This window comes from Bos indicus x Bos taurus, chromosome 10 (genome assembly GCF_003369695.1).
Source record: "Bos indicus x Bos taurus breed Angus x Brahman F1 hybrid chromosome 10, Bos_hybrid_MaternalHap_v2.0, whole genome shotgun sequence".
Taxonomy (NCBI): Eukaryota; Metazoa; Chordata; class Mammalia; order Artiodactyla; family Bovidae; genus Bos; species Bos indicus x Bos taurus.
Window position 1 is genome coordinate 29687462 of NC_040085.1, and position 22704 is coordinate 29710165.

The 22704-nt window shown below is 51.8% G+C and overlaps 1 protein-coding gene across 3 annotated transcripts; it reads right to left on the reverse strand.

Annotated features, from left to right (window-relative positions):
- Window positions 1-263: 263 nt before the first annotated feature.
- BMF (Bcl2 modifying factor) lies at window positions 264-21426 on the reverse strand. Of its 3 annotated transcripts, XM_027553508.1 has the most exons (6): window positions 21305-21426; window positions 20811-20939; window positions 19224-19309; window positions 18360-18656; window positions 16679-16839; window positions 264-4165 (listed from the first exon to the last, which is right to left on the reverse strand). In XM_027553508.1, the coding sequence occupies exons 4-6, from the start codon at window positions 18649-18651 to the stop codon at window positions 4064-4066; spliced, it is 555 nt and encodes a 184-aa protein (XP_027409309.1). In that variant the 5' UTR covers window positions 18652-18656; window positions 19224-19309; window positions 20811-20939; window positions 21305-21426; the 3' UTR covers window positions 264-4063. The 3 variants fall into 3 exon arrangements, with proteins under 3 accessions (XP_027409309.1, XP_027409307.1, XP_027409308.1); XM_027553506.1 differs by lacking the exon at window positions 19224-19309 and having other exon boundaries at window positions 21305-21425; XM_027553507.1 differs by lacking the exons at window positions 19224-19309; window positions 21305-21426 and having other exon boundaries at window positions 20811-21261.
- Between the last annotated feature and the right edge of the window lie 1278 nt (window positions 21427-22704).

A 22704-nucleotide genomic window follows, 5' to 3' on the forward strand; every position in this document is an offset into this window, starting at 1 on the left:
GGAACCGAATCCAAATCCAGGTCTGGATCCACACTTTGTGTTTTTCCACTTCACGGGGCCTCTGCTGTGCTTCTCCTGTGATCAGAATGTCTCTTCACTACCCCCAAGAGGGAAAAGAAGTCCTGACAAAAGCTGGGGTCCCGGGCGGGGGTGGGGTGGTGGGGGTGGGGTGTCACTCATGAGGGCAGCGAGAAGCAAGTTAGGAATCTCTAATCCGTTAACAGACCCCCTTGCATTTTTATTACACCTTGGGAAAGACCAGCTTTGCTTTAAATGGTTTTATTAAAAACTGTACCAATTGATGGAGGCAAAGATATATACACATATATGCACGGGAAGAACACACAGCCAAATATTCTGTACAGGTTTAGAAACAATGAGTTCCCATCCCCTCCCTCTCTTCTCTTGTCTCTCTCCCAGAGGCAGAGCACAGTGAACCCAGGTCAGCTAACCTGGGAGGGACAAAATGCTACATTCTCACTAGGTCTCCCCCCACAGCCCTTGTGGACCCAGGGATGGAGCAACCTGCTGGGCGATGCTCACAAAGCAGGGAGAGGTGCTGGTCTGCTGTGCAGAGAGAAGGGCAGCACGGACTAGGAGCCTGCAGAGCTCCAAGCACCTTCAGCCCAAGAGGCTGACACATCTATGAAGCATATGGCTTGCTCTGCTGTTCCCTCAAGGCTCAAAGTGCCCACCAGCCTTGGACACCCACTGCTCAGTGTTCCCAGGAGGCTTCACAGGCTAATGAGTTAAGGAGTCAGCCTGAGTAGTCTATCACTAAGGTGTCCCCACCCACACACAGAGGGACCCTGCAGCACCAATGTGCAGAAGCCCCCACAGAGCCGATGTGCCTGCTTCTGCTATCCCTCACTTGCCCCACTCCACTTCATCAGAACTCTCTGCGTGCTAACCAGGACACTCACAGTGGCTCCCCAGCCCCCAAGTGGAGGAGGCCCTGGCTGGACTATGTCCCTCCTTGCCATGTCCAGCCCATCCTTGGCTGAGGCTGGGCCACTGGAGACAGACAGACAAGTCAGCTGGGCCCCTCTGAGCCTTCAGGACATGCCTATCACATAAGCCCCTTGCTCTGGGGGCTTGAGGGAGGTGATCCTTGGACTGAGCAAGAAAAGGCCCCAGGGGCAGCCTCTTCAAAACCGGTCCAGGCTTTGAAGCAGGCAAAGATAGAGGAGGCCCAGCTGAGTCCTGCAACTGTCTGAGTGAGTGAGACAGCTGGCCTGAGGGGGTTCCCTCCCTAGTTCTACCACCTTCCAGAAGCCCCTACTCTGGGGTTCTTAATGAGAAGAGTTGTTTTGACCCTGAACATCAGGCTTCCCTTCCCTCCAGGGCAATTCCTACCAGGGAAGAGTTTCCAGTCCCTCTCCCGAACCCTACCCTCAGCTAACCACAAAAGCTCCACAAGTCTTCTGTTGGTTACAGGTCAGGAGCCAGGTCAGACTCTCCCTCCCTCTAACTGATTCTCCACCCCCTAACTGGAGACAGCCAAGCTCCTGGGGGTCATGGCTGGGGAGAGGGAGCCCAGGGGAGGGACGGGTCTCCTGAGGTTGAACTTGAGGAATGTTCAGACCAAGTCACCAGGCAGAGGGGGAAGAGGCCAGTCTAGATCACTACACCAATTAAAAACAGCCAGCCAGGAGGAACCTCTTCCTCCTGGGACTATTCTACCTGCTGGGTTCTGGCGGGAGGGGAAGGAGGGGAGTTTCACATTTGGTCCTGGCTTGCTTAGGATAGTGAATTAGTTCCTGGCTTCATAGAATATGGAGACAGTGCAGTCAGACCGACCCTCTACCCAGCCCCAGGTGCAATGTTCAACTGAGCTTCTCAGACTGCGGGCTCAGTTCTCAGGAAAGGCCACTAGACATCCTGCTCAGCCCAGCAAGGTCTCTGAGGCTGATGACTTTGCCTAGGCACCAAGGCCTGGACCATTTATTTGCACTCTCACTCAGCTCACACGGAAAGTCTGCTAAGAGGGGGTAAAAGTGGCTGGTAAAAATAATCCTGTTTTCTTATGCATGCCACTTGAGGTATACCAGCACCCTGCCAGTCACAGCCTTGGTCCAGGAGAGGGAAAAATAACACATGTCCCATGCAATTCAAAAAAATGGTGCGAAGACCCACAGGGAAGGCTGGACTTCACAATGGTCAGCCTATCCCAGCACCAGTCTCCATGCCTGTTCCCAAGAAGGAACCTATCTTCTTAGCAGACAAACCATGGTACACACCCTGAGAATACAATTCTGACCAAGAATAGGTAGGTAATACCTCTAGAATATCCAAGCAGAACAAAACCAAGGCTGATGCACAGTTTGAAGTCCTTCTTCAAGCTATTGATAGCTCATAGGGTACCTCTGTGCAAATTAGGAAAGGCATCCTTCCTGTAAGTGGACACAGCCCAACACTAGGGCATACGACTTAGTGAGCAGAGGGTGGGCTGGAGTCTAGCTTCCATCACCTTCCTCTGCCGGTGCCCTTGTGCAGTGAACAACCTGCCTGACCGTACATCCAGATCAGTGTGTCCTTCAATGGGAATGAAGACTTGCTCTCTGCACAATCAGAGGAGCTGGGACTTTTTCAGATATGAGAGTCTGCTCTGGACTCCTCCAGTTTCCTTGGGTAGCCCTGGGGCCTTCTCAGCCCAGGGAAGCCATCTTTTCTTCGGGCCTTGCTTCACCGTTAGCACCAATGTTAACCTCTCACATATGCAGAAATGATAATTTAATTTCTAGGTGTCTGGTTAACAGATTCCCTGCATCTTTTTCAGATTCCCCGTGTCTGGTCTCAGAGCTGCCAGGCAGGCTGCTTTAAATTCTCTCCATTAGTGCCACAGCAGGGAGAGAAAAGAAAGAGTTCAGAGGCAGCGGTGATCCTGCTGAGTTCCAGAGCTTGCCTTTCTGGCCTGGCTGGAAGCTGAAGGAAGACGGGAAATGTGCACCCAGCTTTGACAGTTCCTCACTCTAATCACTGTCTGTTACTTTAAAAGACACATTTCAGCTGACAAAGCCACTGTGCTGGCTTCTTCCTGGATCCCACTAGGTGTGAGAAAGGAATGGGGATAAAAAGGAGGAGGTAACTGGTTTCCAAGGAAACCAAGGGGTCTGGGTTCCTCTAGGGCTTACTCTTATGGGTGGGATGGCCGCCTGGTTTCCCGGCACCTCCACAGTCCGGTCCTGTCTCTTCCGGCCCTAGAGTGCTGCTGTTGGGGGTGGGACGCAGTCTGTTGGCTGGCTCTTTCAAAAGAAAACCTGACAAAGGCACAAGCTGCTGGCTACACCACGTTGACTGGCTATTTGGCTCCTCCATGGTTGACACCCAGCCAGTCCCGGGCAGCCAGAGTGGGCAGTGGTTCTGCACCTCAGGACCAATCCTGGGCTTCCAAGTGGGACAAAGGCAGATGTGAGGCCTACCCAGAAGTTTGGTTCATTTTTGCGGCACTTTTTGAGGGTCCATGGAGAAACCCAACCCTCCCTGAGGTCTGCTGGAGATGACAGGGGCTGGGCAAGAATCCCTGAGCCCATGGGGTGGGCGATGGCTGGGCCCAGTGAGAGCCCAGACATGGAGCTGGCTGACCGACCTAGTGAAGTTGCCATGCACAGCTGGAAAGCCCCTGGCTGAGGCCCTGGGCGGGGGTTAAAGCAGTGTGACTCGTCGGATAGGGGCTCCATTCACGGTGGAAGGCTGATAGCTTTGGTGGAACCACAAGTCTAATCCAGCCTCCTATTTCTTAAGTTCCTGTGGGAAAACTACAGTCCTCTCATGGGAGATCACTACCTGGTCGTCTTCAACAACCGATGACAGAGGATCTACTCATCCGAGCCCTTAGGAGGTTCCACGTCACAGACACACCAGCCTCTACTTCAACAGTGTTTGACAAAGGCCCCCACTCCTGGTCGAGGCCCTGAACGGGGAAAGAGGTCCTGCTTGGGTATGTCTTATGTACACAGAGAAATTTTTAAAATAAAAACACAAAACAACAACTTCACAAGACGCAGTGTCAGTCCTCGCCGGTGTCCTTCCATGGTGCCCGTGCGAAGGGGGCAGCCCAGCCTCACCTGGGGCCTGCCCCGTTCCTGTTCTCATCTCCATTCAAAGCCACGTTGTGTAGGAAGAGGAGGATCTGCCACCACATGCGATTTCGGTTCTGCTGGTACTAAAAGAAAAAAAAAAAAAGACAATGTAACTCTTAAATGCAACCTTAGACAACAGCTTATCATTTCCAATGCAAAAGTTCAGATCCACATGTCCCAGGGCAGCACCTTAATCCCATCAGGACAACAAACTCGGGGGCATGGGGGATTTGGGGGAGTGATGAGAGAAGTGGCGACGAGGGGGAGATAGCAGCGTTCTCCATATACAATTGCAGTGTGAACATTAAAAAGAAAAGACCAGGCTCTTTATGCACTGTGCACAAGAGGATTAAACTTTTTCCCCTGCTTGCAGGATTTTCCAGAGTTTAGCCAAGTGCTGCTTTTAATCAGATTGGCTCCTGAGCCCCTCAAACCTCAGCTGCACCAACAACAAACTTTCTTCAGAAAGAAAGAGAAGAAGTGCCCCCCTCTCTCCCCCAACTCCAAAGTAACACAGAGAACAAGGGGGAAAGGGGTGGGGGAGCCTCCATCTGCAAGTGATTTGACACTGTGAAGGTCAAAGGGTTAATCTTCCATTTAAACCACACTGCTGAGGCAGCAAAAATCTGATTTCATCCAGTGCAAACACGCACACACACAGACACACACACAGACACACACACAGACACACACACACACACACTTGGGCGCCTGCCCTCTCTCCCTTCCCAGCATCTTCAGCTCCGCGCTGCCCTTTTTATAGCCGCTCTTGACAGTAAGCCATAAATAATCCCTCTTGGAGCGCTTTCCTACTGACTGGAGCCAATTAAACGTTAAGCAAGAACATACTTGAAAACAAAACAAAAACAAAGAATGCACACTACTCTCTGGAGGTTATCCCAGGTCCTACTGTCAGGCAGGGAAGCTTGGGGCAAAGGTCAGGGGTCAGTGACTCACGGGACTGTGGCTGGTGCCCCACCCACACAGGTATTGGCAGAGGCCCGGAGGGGACTAAGGGGTGCTGGGAGAGGCGGTCTTTGTTCTCTCTTTATCTGCCAGGGCAGGAGGACGAGGCTGGGGCCCTCTCCACGGGGTTCTCAGTGGACAGGGGAATAAAAATCTAGTGTGCAAAAAAAAGAGCCAACACAGAGGCTGGACTTGGACTGCTGCAGCGGCCTGGGCAGCAATCACATTTATGTGAGGTGTGCGAGTGTAGGGGGAGCTGGAGCCCCTGCAGTCTTTAACCACAGCCCCGGCCCCCACCAGGCAACTCCCAGTCAGCTGAGCAGAGGCTAGAGTAAGTCAGTGGCAGAGTTGGAAAGTGAGCCCCCAGAGCTCCTGGATTCCCAGAGCTTCCCAGGAAGGTCAGGCCCTGACCCCCTGACCTGTCCCCAGGCAACTGGGCAGGTTGCTGGGTTCCCTGTCATCCTGCCTGAGGCCACAGAGAGAGAGGAGAGGTGAGATGTCAACTGAGGCTGACTTCAGGGCCCTGTCCTGTATCTGTGTCCCCACATCTGTAGCAATAGCATTGCTCTTTTCCCTGCAGAAGGGGAGACTGGAAAACCCAGAAAGCTGGAGGCACGGATCCTGCTAGGAAGGGGAGGGAAGTCAGGGTGTGCCACAGAGGAGGCCTGGCAGACTGCGACTGGAGAGACTGATGGCTTCCTTGTGTTTTGTAAACAAAGACGAGTAAAAAGAGGAAACACACCAGGCTTAACAAAATCTGGTTAGAGTAAAGCAGCGTGAAAACGGACTCAGCTGCAAACCTGAAGACTCAGGCCTGCCTGCAGCAGCTGGACAGAGCACCCCCTCCTCCTGTCTCCCCTCTCCAGCTGCTACCCAGGACAGGTGCAAAGGTCATGGGTGGAATAGGAGGAAAATCCAGGAAAAGACTGGTCTCTAGGGAGGCCAGTCTGCTGGAATTTAGAGGCTCCTCAGGTGCCTCTTTGAAAAAGCCAAGTAACAATAACAACCACGATCCAAACAGTCATGGTAAACTGAGTGTGTCAGGTTCTGGTTTATGTCCTTGGTTCTCAAAGTGTGGTCCACAGACGAGCAGCTTCAGCATCAGCTGGGAGCTTATAAGAAACGTAGACACACTGAATCACAATGCTTTTTTTTTAAGATTTTTTTTTTTATATGGGCTATTTTTAAAGTCTATTGAATTTGTTACAAGATCTCCAGGTGACTTTAAGACATATTAGAGTATAAGAAGAACTGCTCTACACACATTAAGCTCCTTTGATCCTCTCAACAACCCTATGACACATGTATATATTATCATGCCCATTTTACAGATGAGATCATTCAAAGAGTTAGGAAACTTGGCCACAGAGCTAGTAAGTAGCAGGGATGGCCACATAGCTAGTAAGGAGCAGGGTCTGGGTAAAATCCAGATCACCTGGCCCTAGAGCAATGTCCTTACTCATTACCACTGTGCTCCAAGTGCCACCACATACCCTTCTTTATACCAGAGCAGGCCCTCCATCTTCCTTTTCTCTAAATCATCTCAAAACAGCTCAAGGGCCAAGGAAGGAGATCACAGCTCTACAATTTGGGGCCTGAACCAATCCCATCTCTGTAGGCCTCAATCTCTCCCCACATTCCCCTAATGGGGGCCACTTACCACTCTGGGTAACTCTCTGGGCCCGCAATCTTTGTGGATAGGCAAGAAAGAATCCTCACTCTAATCATGGCGGGTTCTGCTGCTGCTAAGTCACTTCAGTCATGTCCGACTCTGTGTAACCCCATAGATGGCAGCCCACCAGGCTCCCCCGTCCCTGGGATTCTCCAGGCAAGAAAACTGGAGTGGGTTGCCATGTCCTTCTCCAATGCATGAAAGTGAAAAGTGAAAGTAAAGTCGCTCAGTCGTGTCCAACCCTCAGCGACCCCACGGACTGAAGCCTTCCAAGCTCCTCTGTCCGTGGGATTTTCCAGGCAGGAGTACTGGAGTGGGGTGCCATTGCCTTCTCTGACGGCAGGTTCTAGGACCCAAAAGACAGTGGTATTAGACTGGAAGGTGGAGACGTTGCTGGGAGACACAGACTGGCCTAGGTCCACAAGGGACCAGCCTTAGGAAGGACCTAGGTTCTGTGCCTCTGCCTGGGACAGGCCTCGGGGCTCCTGAATCAGGAAGGAGGCGCTCTAGGCAGTGGGTAGCATCCCGGGGCCAGGAATCAGAGGACCTGGGAGGCTGGGGTCTCTCACCAGCCAGCCTGAGTCTTCCCTCTCCTCATAGGTGAAGTGGAGGTATGGTATTAGTGGTTCCCATACCTGCTGTGTCACAGAATCCACTGAGGTGCTATTGTAAATACAGAGTCCTCAAGTCCCACCCAGAACAACTGGGGCAGAATCTTCAGGGAAGGGCCCAAGAATTTGTATATTGAAATGCTCCCCTGAGTGACATTTTTTGAAATCAGAAGTAACATCTATTGTCTATTTTAGTTATAAAAATAATACATCTTAAAAAATAATAATAATAATACATCTTAACTGTAGAAAAACTGGAATACAAGAAATTAGAAAGGAAAAAATAAAATCACTCATGATCCTATAGCCTAGAAGAAAACATTTCATGATTTGGTATTTTCTTTAGTCTCTTTCAATCTCCTCCCACCAAAGTAATGACTTGGCGAAGCTGGAGGTTAATCCTGCCCAGGTGCTTCTAAGGCAGCCAGGCCACACAGGCATTTAGAAACCACTGAGGTGATTTCCAACTGTAAAGCTTGGTGATTCGGAGTTTGTCACCCACAATCACCTTCAGGATTATAACTCAGAGCTCCAACAACTAAATCCAGCCTGGTGGAGGGTCTAGGTAGGCTTGGAGAACAAGCTGCCTAGTATAGGGTCAAGCTGGCTGCCTCGGCAGCCATAAGACACAGCAAGACCAGGGCCTGGGAAACCATCTACTGCCCCAGCAACCCTTTCTGTGAGCATGAACAATGCCACACATACCCCACCCAGCCTTCTCCTGCCACAGGGTAAGTTCCAGAAGGCCCTTTTCTGAAAGGACATCAAATTGCCACACAGTAAGAGAACCAGAATGCCTTGATTATGAAGAACAATGATAAACAAAATGTTTTTTTTTAATTTTTTAAAAAGGACATTACTAGAAAGGAAAGAAAAAGGACTTGAAGGGAGGCCAGGGAGAGAAAGAGTAAGAAAAAAGGCAATCAACATTCACTGAACCGGATGAGGTACACAAGACACTGAACATCAGAGCACATGGATGCTTCCAGGAGAGGGTGTCCAGGAGAAAGGGAGAAGGAAAGGGGAACCAGGAAAAAGTGCGCTTGGCCCCTGACTCATCACCTGAGATCAGAGAGTGCTGACCCCTGGCACAAGGCTCAGCTCTCCCAAGCTGCTTGGGACCCCTCAAGTTTGGGAATCTACAAAGAATGGGGGTTCCCAGAATGCACAGCCAGGGTATCCTCAGGGGTAGAAGACGGGCTCAGAAGATGAGAAGCTGATGGGAATTTAACTGTACACCAGAGCTCTCAAATTTGGTCCAAAAGGTAGGACCAAGGCGCGGAAGGCAAGAATCGAGGTGAATGCCCCAAAGAAAGGGGTCCTCACATGGTGGATAAAAATGCTCTCTTCAGTTAAGAAAGCACAACCAGGATGACAGACCCGCGGTTCTCTTTTCAGCCCCGCTTTCCTTCTGTGGTCGGGGGATGAAGGCAGTCAGCTGACAAGTGTTGGAGTCATTCCCACTGTGTGCAAGGCACTGTGACTGAATACCCAGTCATTCCTCCTGGATGATGGGGAACACGTAGGGCACACAGTAGGTATTCAACAAGCACACTGCCCTGACTACAGAAAAGCCAGCATTCCAAGATAACCTGCTTGTCTGAAGCCAGGAACAACTGATGTCTGGCCAGGTCTGAAGATGTACCTGAAGTGATAGGATCAGCCTCTTGCCTAGAGAGAGGCCCAACTATTAAAGGCTTTTTTATTTTTTTTAAGAGCTGGCTGCAGTGTCTGACAAGGTTGTATTACACATATCGAACTCAGTTTCATCCCACATCGCCTCTGCTCTAAGCACAAAGAGTGTTCCCTGCTCTCCCCTGATAAGAATCTCCCTCTGTCTCTCCCGTATCCAGTTCACACCCTCTGGGGACTCCGTGTGTCACCGGTATACCAGATGCTCCAGCAAGAGCTAGTTCACCCTCAGAGAATTTGGGTAAAGAGCAAAGCTACATTGTAGCCCTGATTTCGAAGAACCAAACACACAAAATGCAAATTGACCAAACAGATCAGTTTATAACAATCTCATACCTAGGATGCTTTCTTATCGTCTCTTTTGCTCCTCACAAAAATCTGGGCCATAGGAAGGGCAGATATTATTTTCAATCCCATTTTACAGATGGGAAAGCAAAGGCTTAGAAAAGTTATCCCTAAAGTTAGTTGGGAGGGGGTGATTCAGATCCCTGACTCCAGAGCTGTGTTCTTTCAGTAAAATATTACAGTGTATTTATTCACATTATGAAAATGATATTAACTGTTCAAAGAGAATCACCACCTAACTGCCCCCCGCCCCAGTATGTTTAAAGAAATTGTTTCCAGATCATTAACTATTCAGTAAGGATGCTGTGGACTAGAAAGACGATAAACCTTTCAGAGGCAGAGCTAACTGAAGATCAAACAGAAATAAAGCTAAAACTGGTCTGAAATGTTAACTTCAGATGTTTCTCTGAAACCATGCTCAGTTTCTTTTAAAATATAGGGCAATACACTCTCTATAAAATGTCGTTTTCCTACTGCACCTCTTTCCTTTCCCCATCAACTCTAAACTGACCATGGTGAGGCTGAACCACAAAGCCTTGCTGTTGACAATGGGAATACAGAGCTAAGGAAGACTTCAGGAAAATTCCACATACAAGAAGTCGGGAAGATGTTTCTGTTTGATTCAGCAAACTTTTATCAGGTACCCAACTGAGCTAAGAGTTACGAAGGACACAAAGATAAGCAAGCTGTAAGCCTTGTCTTCAATTATTTTACAGTCTGAAGGGGAGAAAAGCAAGAACTCAGTTTCACAGGAGGCAAAGCTGAGCCAGGGTGGAGAGTGGGACCTCCATCAGATTCTCACCTTCTGGGCTGCACCTGCTGAGGAGCAGGGATGGGTGATGGGAAGACCGTGGTTTTAGGATCAACAGTGTCACATGGGCATGTTACCCCACTTCTCGGAGCCCTGGCTTCCAATAAAATGGGGGTAATGAGGTGTTGAAGTACAAGGTTGCTGTGATGCTTAAATGAGAAAAATATCTGTAAAGCATTGGGCCAGTGGCTACCTGGAGCAGCTCCCCAATCTCTGGTGAGGACAAGGGAAACCTGGTCCAGACTCGACTTTGTGGAGCAATTCCCTCGACACCCTCAGCTCAGAGCACCTGCCCCAGGAGCACTATCTTCTAGGCAGGCTCATGAAGTCCTGGGGGAATCCCTGACTTCTCACTCTGAGATGGGCCATGGCAGCCGGAGGCAGCTGGGTTCAGAATTCCAGGCTGCCAAGCTGGGCAAGGAATTCTGAGACCCCCGGGGCAGCCCAATGGGCCCTGTGGGCCTACTGTCCCAAATTGCTTTTGACCCAGATACCAAGGAACAAGCAACGTGGCAAAACGGAAAAGGAAAAATATTCTCGCCAAGAGCTTCCTCAGCCGAGCCAGCAGCACTAACGGACGTTGGAGCTATCAGTCACCACCATGGCAACATCAGTTGCTTCTCCCAGAAGGGCAGCCTGGGCCCAGCTCAGTCCAAGATAGGAGGGCTTCCTCTAACATAAGTGGAGGCCACCGGCTTCAGTCCCTGGGGGTGGGGGATCGGGCTGTGCTTGCCACCCATGCCCCAGAGCCTTGGGTTGCCCCTCTGTGGCCTGGAGACAGGAAGTACTGAGGCCCTGACCCAGCTGCCCCTAGGGATGGCTCTGTCTCCCCCAGTCTGAGAACAGCTCCTTCAAACTACTGAGCAGCTTCTTAGGAACTCAGAGAGGAAGAGGGGTATGTGTGCTCTGGTCACAAGAGAGGGAGACACATATGGCTGATTCACATTGTTATACAGCAGAACTAACACCACGTTGTAAAGCAACTATACTCCAGTTAAAAAATAAATAATTATTTTTAAAAAGTGAGGGAGAGAGAGGAGTGAGGAGGGAGCAGGTCCGTTGTGGATCTACAAGGAGGGGGAGAAGGAACCCCCAAGGCTCTACCTCCCGACCTGAGGCCTTTGCAGCTGACTGTTCTCATCCCGCCCGGGGCCACTCCCTGGACAGGACGGTCAAGCCAAGCACCGAAGGCCAGACTTTTCTCCTCACCCCACACACTGGCTGTTTCTGTACTGGTCATAGAACATGCCCTCTTGGTTGCTAGACACAGATCAAAAGGCAAACCAGACTTTTTTCTTTGTCCTTCTTTTCTAATGCCTCCTCCAAATCCCTCCCTCTCATCACCCTCCCTGCCCCAGGGCGGGAAGAAAAAAAAAAAACCCAAAGCCAACCCCATCCCCATGGCTTGCCTTGGTGGGGAGGGAATGGACTGTCCGGAACTACAAGGCCCTTCTCCTGGAAGAGAGAGTAGTCAGGTGCAGAGTTGTGTGGGGAACTCGGCTCTAGTCAGCCACGCTGATGACTCAGAAGCTAAATATAGCGAGCGATATAAACAGAGCCAGCCACAGAGCAAACACAGGGCCCCCAAGCCCCAGCACTGGCTCTCACGCACAGCACTCTCCACAGCTCCTCCCCCAGGCTCACTCTTCCCCAGGCACTGTCCGAGGGGCACCTCCCACTCTGGGGCTGGCTCCTAGGGACCCTTCTTACCCTAGAGAGAATCTCTGGGGCTCCTGCCCCGGGCTTCCCCATCTAGAGCCTGAACAACTTTATTAGGCATAGTCTGAACTCCAGAAAACTACTCACCAACAAGGACAGCATCCTAAAGGGTCAGGAAGCAGTGAGGGGCTCCCTGAACAAAAGATCCAGGCTGCTGGCAGAGAAGCCACTAGTTAATAAACCAAGAAAACACCAGCTCAGGTACAACTTCCAAAAGAGCTCCCCAAGAACTCCAAAACCAGGTCGAAACAAAATCCTAAAACCCATTTTCGAAAGTGTTAAATTGTCTAGGCATTAATAGTTATTGTGTGTTAGTCGCTCAGTCGTGGCTGACTCTTTGCGACCCCCTGGACTGTAGCTCACCAAGCTCCTCTGTCCATGGGATTCTCCAGGCAAGAATACTGGAGTGGGTTGCCATTCCCTTCTCCAGAGGACCTTCCCGACCCAGGGATCGAACCCGGGTCTTCTGCATTGTGGAAAGATTCTTTACTACTGAGCCACCAGGGAATTAATAGTTAAACATATTACAATTTCCAAAGGGCTTTCACAACTCTGCAAGGTGTGTATGAGAAACTGAGGCTCAGATAAGTCAGTTACATGATTTGCCTATGAACACAGGACTCATAAGGGACAGAGCTGGGATTTGAACCAGACTTTGCGTCTAATTCCAGGATCCTTTCTCTGACCTTACAACTAAAGATGGTTTCCACTGAGTGGCTGAAATTTTTCTCAGATCTCATTTTCCATAAAGTCTAATTACTATTCAGGGAATTTCCAAATCTGACTCTTCTGAATGGAGCCACTCCTGATCCAAGTGAAAAAGCCATTTCCAACAAGAATTTCAATTCTCCTGTAGCTTTACTCACTCAATGGTCTCCAGAAGCCACTTTTTTTTTTTTTTAATGATTCTTGGCTTCTTAACACTGCCCAGAAATATACTACAAAGTTCAAGATGGTGCCATTGGGACAGGAGACTTTCCTAAGGGGAGAGGACACCAGGTTTTTTCCATTCTTTGACTCATGTTGGAGGAGACCACGGCAAGGGGAATGGAAAGAAGCTGGGACTCACCTCTGGGCCAGAGCAGCCCCTGAGCACAGGGAGGAAGCAAACCTGTACTGCCATGTTCCCTGAAGAAGCTGGACAGACAAGAAACACCAAGGCACCATTACAGAGCCAAGGTCAAGGTAGGCTAAGGTCACCAGACCACCACAGAGCACGTGTTGCAGCTAAGCTAAGCTCACAAAGGAGCAAAGAGGGGAATCTTGCACTCCTGACCCAGCCAGAGGAAGTTAAGGGTGTGTGACCAGGTTTGGAAAGGCTTTTTATCTCCACTCACTCTGCCACCAACTCTCTTGCTGCTTTGGAGACCCAAAGCATTGACAGCAAGCACAGCTTCTGTCTCCAATCCTTGCCCATTGGTCCAGAGAAGCCATCCGGAAGAGATCACCTGGGTAGCCAAGCTAGACCTCCATCCAGCAAGCTCCTCGAGAAACATGCTGGGAGGGTTTACAGCCCGCAATAACCAGCACCAGGGGGAATTTGGAGCATGTTGCCTTTAGGGTCATGCTGACACACTCACTTTGCCATAATGCCATCCTATAAGGCACTACCATCATCACACCCTTCCCTGTGCTCCACATCTCCTAGGGCTTCCCCTCAAATAGAAAAAGTATAACTGGAAATGACTGACTGTCCAGTGATTAAGACTCCATGCTTTCACTGCTGAGGGCATGGGTTCAATCCATGGTTAGGGAACTAAGATCCCACAAGCCTGATGTAGCCAAAAAAAAGAATAACTGAGGTCCCTAACCAGGGACAAAAGGCAGAAGCTTCACCTTCCCTACAGGATTCGGGGACCAAGGGCCATTGTCTGGCCCTGGGACACCATCCCAGACCTGAGAAGAAAGGAGATGGCCGGGCTCCTTCAACCTTCTTACTGTGTCTTGAGTTGTCTTTCCTGGTTATCTAAACTCAACCGATAATGATGGAGACTGATCATCATTCCCCCAGGAGAAATGTACAAGGACAAGGCCCATAAGTGAATAGCTTAGAAGCCAATTTCTCTGAACAGGGCGGGTGGAAGGGAGCCCACAGGAGGCAGCTCTGCTTAGGGACTAGCTGGACAGGTGGGCTGGAAGATGCACTGTGAACTGACAAGAACAAATGTGGGGGATGATCGGGATTATAGAGACAAAGGAAACAAGCATTAAAGAATACCTGCTGTGTGCCTGGAGCTCAGATAGGTATTTTCTCACTGAATCTTCATGATCAAATTCTGTGATATTAGGTCTAATTTACAGAAGAGGAAATAGGCTCTGCCAGATCAAGTGTCTTCCCAGTAGCTGGTAGCTGGCATTCAAACCTGGGCCTTCAGACTTTGTATCTGAAGCCTCAACACTTAACCTAAATTACTTCCACCCCTGTGCCTCAGTGTCCTGCTTGCAGAGATGAGGGGAAGGAATAGGGAAAGAAGGTGAATTATAAGAATGTAAGAGTGACAACAGTTTTGTGTGGATATGAAATATCTAGACGTTAGTTTATATTGTAATCAAGTTCAGAAAATGACTCACTTCTTAAAACTAGCTGCTAAAAGGTCCTACACATGCCAGCACTCCATCTGCCCATGGCCATGATCCCAGTCCTTCCCACAGGATGGGCTCCCAGGGAAGTGAGCAGGGTGAGTGGGGAGGAGGGGGATAAAAGTAAGAAGACTCCCACGGACAAAAAGCCTAGCTCTTTGCGATGGAAAATTTGGGAAAACCAGCTCTCGGCCTCATTGGCCGGCCTCCTGCCACTGCACGGTAGGAGAAGGTAGCTGGCAGGATGGTGAGGGGCACAAGGAAGTCAGGAACCAGCAGTGGAGGAGGTGCAGAGCTGAGGAGACTCTCCTCTAGTTCTCCTCCCACTCTGTGGCTCTGCCCCTTCTCCTCCCAAGCTGAACCAGGCCCTCCAAGAGACAGCTCTGCACTGGGGTCAGTGATGCCAAACAGCAAAGGGCAGGGTCAGACCTTGGCATCAGGGCCAGCTTCTCCTGTGCGGGACTGAGTTGGGAAGAAATGGCCCTGGGCTGAGTTCTAGTCCTGTGCCAGGGCTCGACTGGGCAAAGGAGGCCTCCCAGCCTGCTCCCAAGCCTAGAAGGGCTTACCAGTGGATGGTGGAACATTCTGGGAAACAGCTGTTTCCCAGAGAGATCAGGTCTAATGGGAATCCAGAACACTGCCTTCCAGGTAGGCCCCCAGGTGAGTCCAGGAGACCCAGAGCCACTGTGTCCTCTATCAGTTGCAGCACTGGGGCTAGGAGCTGCGAGCTCAGGCCAACCACAGGCCTACACAGCCAGCGTAAAGTGAATGGGTAGGAAGAAGGCCAAGAGGCAGAAATCAAGAACCAGAGTGGACTGAAGGGAAAACCCTAAGCCAAGTTTCCACAGAACAATCAAAGGAGGGAATAGGGGCTGGAGCTTGGAGCCAGAGGAGGCAGCCAGGCTGCCTTATTATCTAAGCACAGGGCCACCCTCTCTTCCTGAGGGACTGGGGAACCCACCAGGACCAGGTCTAACCCCACGTTTCCCTCAGAACCCCTTGGCAGAGACGCTCACCTTGGCAGAGACTAACCCCTTATGGCTGGATCTCAGGAAACCTAAACTCAATTTCTGTCTCCCCACCCCACCTCCTACCAGGTGCTGGCCATGTTTTGGTCCTCAAGTCAAACCTATTATCAATAGCTCTCCTCTGGTCACCTGAATTTCCCCGTCTAACCTCAGGGTCTGCCCAATCATGGTGGATTAATTATTTTCTTGATTTCCTGATATACAATCAGATATAGACACGCATACACACACACACACACACACACACACACACACATACACATACACAGCCGACTAGGCAAGGACACTGTCCCAGAGGCAGGGAATGTGTTCATTTCCAGGTGGCATGACTTTGCTTCAGTGGTGGTTGTACTAGCAGGGATCCAGCCTCAGGCTCCTCTCCCCGCCTTGGCAGCCATCCAGAAAGTCAGCCCAGGAAGGAAGAGTTAAGTGCCCAGGGGCCGGGCCAGACTGCCGCTGCAGAGCCAGGCAGCCTCCAGCCCAAGGCACAGAGGGCTCCTCCACACGAGCCCGCCAGCCGCCGCCTTTGTTGATGGGCTCTGCCACAAGCTCCACTGACACGCGATGCCCCGCCCTGGCGGGCTGGTGCCAGGCTGCCCGCCGAGCACCCGGTCACTGGTCTGGAGAGACTCTGAGGTACACAGTCTCCAGAGTCCCAACCCTGGTTTCCAGACAGAGACAATGAGGAGCGGCCTCCCCAGCTGGAAAGTGTCGGGTTACAACCGGTTCCACCACTTTTCCCAACTCAGACCCTCCAGGCCTTGGTTACCCATTTCCCACTGCACCGCAGCCAGGTACCTCCGACTGTCCAGTTTTCCTCAGCACCATGAAAATCTTCCCCTTAGGTCTGCAAGGGACCATCTCCCACTGATGAACTCAATAAGATATAGTGTGTCAGTCAAGGCTGCAAGAAGCTATGCCATTCTCCGCAAGAGATTGGAGCATTTCCCAGGGGCCTGAGCTGAAAGTAGGCAGATGAACAACTTGGATCTCAGAGGTGAGAGCAAGAGCACTCATCCAGCCAGGCCCATTCTCGATTTCCAGTTCAAGAGAATCACGGTAACATGGGGCCTTAAACGTGGGGCCTGGCAGAAAGAGTTGCTGAGGCAGGCCCCAGCCCCACAGCCCCAGCAGATGCACACCACCTCCCCCCACCAAGACCCGGTGCCTACTTGCTGCATATGAAGCCGATGGAACTGGTCTGCAATGCACTGGAGTTTTCGGGCAATCTGTATCTCTGCTCGATGTTGCCACTGCCCTTCAGGGGGCTGCTCACCAAGGGGCAAGCCTGCAGGGAAACTGGCAGGAAGGGGGAGCCGGTAGCCAGCATTGCCTGCAAAGACAGAGGGCCCACATCTCAGCAAGCTCCACCACTGCCCCATCTTCCCCATGCCTGCCACCCCTGGTCAAGACCCAGGGTCAAGGGTAGACTCTAGTATAGGAAGGGAGAGGAACTGAGCCTGCCTTTCTCAGGGCACTCTGCCAAATGTGGACAGCCTGACTTGCCTGCTGCCCAAGAGTATGAAAACTGATGCCAGGCTTTCCTTCAGCCCTCCCTTCACTGGCAGTGCCACGGCAAAGGTAATAAGTGTGGCTGAACTTGCCAACCTTCTGTCCTTATTTACCCAGCTACGCTTGACCACAGTTCATTATTCATTATTCATATAGTAGTAGCAGGCTGAAGCTCTTCTCTAGAAAAACATTGGAGGCAGCTCTCCAGAGATCCTGAGTTGAGCAGAGCAAGGGACAGAGAAAGAAAATCAGAAAGTAACCTCACTTTTTTAGTGTAGCAGAGAAAGGCTAGTTTCAGGCCCTGAAGCTCTGGGCAGTGGCACAAAAACATAGGGAGAGAAGACGCCTCTGAGCCACAGATTAGCCAAGTTCCTCTCTGGAGCCAGCCCCAGGCCAGACACCTAGACCTGCTCTCCTTACTGACCAAGTGCTGGTCACCGAGCTGCCACTAGGGGCGCCCGCTTGCTCCCTTCTTTCCCTCCTCCCTGCCCGCCTGCCTTATCCATCTTCTCAGACTCCTGCCAGAACTACTTTGCCTGAATTGTCCTACAGTGCAGCTCCTTCTGGGAATAACTGCAGCGTCTCCTCAATCCGCTCCATCAGACCCAGCAAGATAGCCTCTGAACCACCCTTCCCTCCATAAGCTTTGTGCTAAATGAAGAACACTGGCTATCTAACCCTGCCCTTTTGCCAAGGAGGGCAAACTGCTAATAAAACCAACCACTGAAGCCCACAAATGAAAGGGTCTTATCTGACTGGGCCTTGGAAACAGCCCCTTTGCTGGCAATGAGCCTAGGCAGGCCCAACCTCTTTCTCCAGTTCCCCTTCCAAACACAGAAAGTCCCAAGTGACAACTGGGCTGGGGGACCTTCTGCCTCCAGGAAACTTCTCTCCCAGAACAAGCTGGGTTTTCCCCTTCAGTGTCAACAGCGAGTCACAGATCCCCCAGCCTTCTCCAGGGCAACACTAGCCACTTTACGGAAGGTACATCACTATTACGACACAAAAGGCTGGGCCACTCAACAGGCCATAATATGTAAAAGCCAAGACCCAGGTACCCTTCTTCCAACCCAAGGAGACACCATGGACCCAAGGATCCCTCCAGAAAGGGACAAATGAGCAGAAAAGAATGGCAAGGCCAAAATCTGTCCTGCTTGTGGCCTGAGGAGCACAGGCAAGCAGCAGTATATGAGCAGAAAGACAGCAGGTGAAGAGTTGAGGGATCAATAGCCCCTGCTGCTCAATTTGGGGAAGGAAATAGCAAAGAGCAGGTTTGGGGAGGGAAAGTCCCCTCTTTTCCCCCATCTCTAAGGGAGGAGTCCTGAGGCTAAGAGCACTCACCATAAAAGAGTCGCTGGGGCTCCTCAGTCACCCCACAAGGCAGCATGACACCCTGGCTCGGGGAAGCTGGGCTGAGAGTCTGGGTAGCCTTGTCTTCCTGGCTGGTGGGTCGAAGCCCAGGGCCACAGCAGTGCGTGAGAGGGAAGAGCTGCAGACGGCTGAGGGGGCAGTCCAGCTGGCTCTGGGCAAACAGGTCAGCAGAGAGCAAGCTCCTGGGCTGGGTCCCCGGCTCCCCATCCTCGGGCTGGAATACGTCATCCTCCAGCTCCTCCACACACTGGGGTGGCTCCATCTCCCCTGTGAGGGTGCAATGCAGGCATCCGGGAGGCTGCCCCCACCCAGGCTCTACCTAGAAGGACTTCCCTCCCTTTCCTTCTTTCCTGCTCCCCCTTCTTATGTGGAGAAGTGGGCTCAGGCACTGATGACAGTCAACCCTACAGATAAAGCATTGCCAAGGGTGACAACCCATCCCCAAATGTGGGCTGCCTTGCAGTTTCAGGATTCTCCATGTTTCTTCCCTGTGCCCACTTGGAGCCACCTTCCCCTCAGCCTCCTCTTCTGACCCAGGCTGGTCACAGTCACACAGTTGGACTGCTACTGACTCTCAGCCATAGCAGGAGTATGGTCAGCTGCTACGAGCACAGAGGGTACCTGGAGAAATGTCAACAAGACTAGACTCTGTGAGTGGCTGTGGGAGGGCAGAGGGCGCTGTGACTGGCTGTACCCACAGTGCTCACCACACACACACCCCTTTGCTGGCCTGAGGAGTAACCATCAAGTTCTCATCTCAGTCTGAGCAGAGCTCCAGGCTGGGCAGAAAAAACAAAAGCCAGCGATCCTAGCCCGGCCAGGTTCCCTCCAAACCTGCTAAGCCCCGCCCAAGACTCTAGTCTCCACCCGCTGCTTGCTCAACACAACAAACAGGCTCAACGATGTGGTAAGAGTGTGTCCTGGGAGAGAGAGGGGGAGAAAAACCCAAGTTAGTCATTGCAGCTGCCCTCTCAGCAGAGTAGAGCTATCTGTCTACCACAGCTTAGCCGAGAGGAGAGGTCCAGCAACCAGCAAAGTGCCCAGAGTCCCCCAGCTCAGTGTGGAGTCACTAATCTCCACAACTTCAAATCCTTCCCCACAGCCTACCATTCCTGCCAGCACCGAACCTGAGATGGGTACAACCTGCCTCATAGAAGGAAGTGAAATTCAGCCCTCTCTCTGTGACCTCACTTGCTGCCTGAACTCAGGTTGTTGATATGAGTTTCTTGGTGATAAAGAAGTTCCACTTGCTCCATTTGATGGCTCTTGGAAGTATGAGCTTGCAGTCACCCAGCTTCTTGTGCTCAAAGTCAGTCCCCTATACATACACCAGGAACCCCCCAGGGTCCCTGGGGCAGTCAGAAAAGCAACCACCTGAGTGGTTAAGGATACAGAGAGATGGTGTTTGTCACTGCCAGAGTCAATTAGAGGTCCCCTGGGAATTCTGTCTTCCAGTCTCTTGCCCTTGAAGAACAAGCCAAATGGTCTGTGGGTTGGTAAAGTACTTAGAGGAAACTCAGTTAATTCAAGAATCTTGGCTTTCTCAAATGCAAGCTTTCTTTAAGGCGCCTGCTTTAACTCTCCCTCCATCCCATCCTGTCCTTGAGCTATCTATGGTCCCTATTCTGCCTGCCCTCTTCCCTGCCCACTTGGATGGCAAAAAAAGGCACGTGGTGCTCTTGGGACAGTGTTTTCCTAAAAGGTGTGAGAGAACTAGTTTATCAGTGCCAGGAAACAAGGCATCCTGCAGAAAGGACCAAGCGCTGTCCTACCAGTCACCTGGCAGGAGCTCCCCTCCTGCCCTTCCACCTCCTCTATGCAAGCTGGCAATCCCAACCTAAGATGGGGCCCTCCAAAGCCAATAGCAAGCAGCAGTCATTGTCTTGGCTTTTCCTTTGAAGCTTATCACCTCTCCCACCCCCTCCCAGCAAAGCCCCAAAGTTCAGCCCTTGCCTTCACTGGAGGTGCAGCCAGAGGTGTGGGTCTGCCAGCCTAGGGGGACCCTTCCCACTCTCCACAGGAACTACAGATGGCTCTTCTGCAAGTGGGAGCCTTCAGAGGGGTGCTGGGCAAGATCAAGCGCAAACTGGGATACAGTAAAGAGACTTCTCCCCTTCCCCTGAACTGAAGAGGTGGTGTCCAAACAGGCAACAGGAGGGCACTTCCTAAATGCACTACCAGAGAAGCAGTCCTATCAAGGAGACCTAAAACCTGCTGGAGCCATCCCAGCCCTTAAGGACTCTAACAGGGATGCTGAACTCAGACTCCTCCTCCTCCTCCTAGGAGAAGGCAGTAGCCAGACATTCTGAACCTCTTCGAGGGCTAAAATCTGGGAACGCACACATACACACACACACACACACACACACGCACACACACACACGCACACACACACACGCACTCACACAACACACAGCAGACCTGGGTGGCTCCAGGGGAGAATCTCGGCCTCCGAGTCGTGATGCCAGGGTTCCGTGCCAGGGTCCAGCGTGACGAGCACTCGGGGGCTTGGCGCCCAAACTCAATTGGGAAGGAGGGGGGAAAGCCCAGCTGTTAAGGAGAGGAGCCTTCAGACTCCGCAGGGATGTAGGACGTCCCACAACTCCCTGCCCTACCCCTATGTCAGATCCAGAGCGCCCAGATCTGCTCAGCGGGGAAGCGCAGGTTCCCCTGCCCACCTGGACCCAAGTCATTAGAGACTCAAATGCTACTAGTCCCGCACTCCTTTGTGGAGCAGCGCACCTACATGTGGGTTCGGTACCCCGTTCCCACACCCCAGTGCCCCAGTCCGTGGTCACTCCAGACGCCCGCAGCCCAACCCTTCCCGGGCCCCCACGCGCAGCGCGATCCTCTCCCCACTTCCCCAAGGAGGTGAGATCCAACTCCGCCCGGCCCTTGGCCGCCCAGGCGCTCACCCGGCAGCTGCGGGCGGCGGGAGGCGCGGGCAGGGGCGGCGGCGGCAGGAGGCGGGCAGGCTCGGGTGGAGGCCACTCTGCACCTCGCGGTATTGTTTCCAAAATACGCCCGCTCGGGGCATCCCGCAAACAGCTGATGAGGCCCCGCCTCCGGAGCGTCACACGGATGGCTGGCCAATGGAGAGTGGAGCCCGAAGTCCCGGGCTGGGCGGCTGCCAGGGACTGTCACGATTGTACTAACCTTCCCTTGGAAACATTGCAAGGGACCGAGCCAAATTCCGACCTCCGCCAGAAACGCAATTGGAGCGCCGTCGCCCAAGCAAACTCTGTTCCTAACACGGACTTTGGAAGCACTCGAGAGCCTTTTAGTCCTCCCTGTTAGGCGGGAGATAGGGGGCGCCAAAGTGATTTTTGTCTTCTCTTTCATGCGTATGGTCTGAATAATTTCGGCGCGTCCAGAAAGGGAGAGGAAGAGAAGGAAGCGGGGAGAATTTAGATGATGAGGCTGGCAGCATCCAGAGGGCCCAAGATACGGGTGCCGGTGGATCCCGGCCACCTGGTGGCAAAGCATCTTCCCGGCTGCTGGGCAGGTCAGAAGCAAACTCCAGCCCTCAAAGCTATAGGAAGCTTGAAAACATGTGTGACTGACACTGTTATCTCGAGTGACATTCAGATCAAACATATCCAAAGGGACCCACAGGCTCTCTTCTTGACTGGGAATGGACAGTCAAACAAAATTAACATCTGGCTGAGGAGAGGAGAGATCAGGAATGCAAGGGCTGCTCGGGCAGTTGATACGCATCCTGCTTATGGCAGCACTGAGAGATGGTGCTAGGGCTGCAAGGAAAGCAACGTGTCCTGCAGACCACCTACTATCGGCAGGGGGATCTATGGGCTAGTTCACAAACATTTCTTAAACACCCTCATTGTGCCGGGTACTGGGCTAGGTACCAAAAACCTGGTGCCTGCCCTCAGGGAGTTTACAACCTACTTAGAGAAGTAGACCAGAAGATAATGGAAAGCAACATGAAATATGGTAATGCCAGGGATAATGACTGCTGGGAATGCAGAAACATTTAGAATGCTAAGGCTGGGGAAGGCTTTAGGGAGGTGGCTTTTGAATTGGACCTTGAAGGATGGGGCAATTTTTCAATCAGGAATACCAGATAAAATAGCCAAGACCTAGCTTTAATACAATCAAGCGCTGAACTGGAGAATTTGTCAAGGGACCAAGGGCAGGGGGACGTATAGGATCATTGGGTGCACATCTGGACTGAGGAAGGGTGAGCATGGGTAGGAAGGTTCAGATCAAATTACAGAGGTGTCCCTGGAATGGCAGCTGAGGAATCTGCACTTTATTCCAGAGGCATAGGTCAGCCAGCAAAGATTTCACAGAAGAT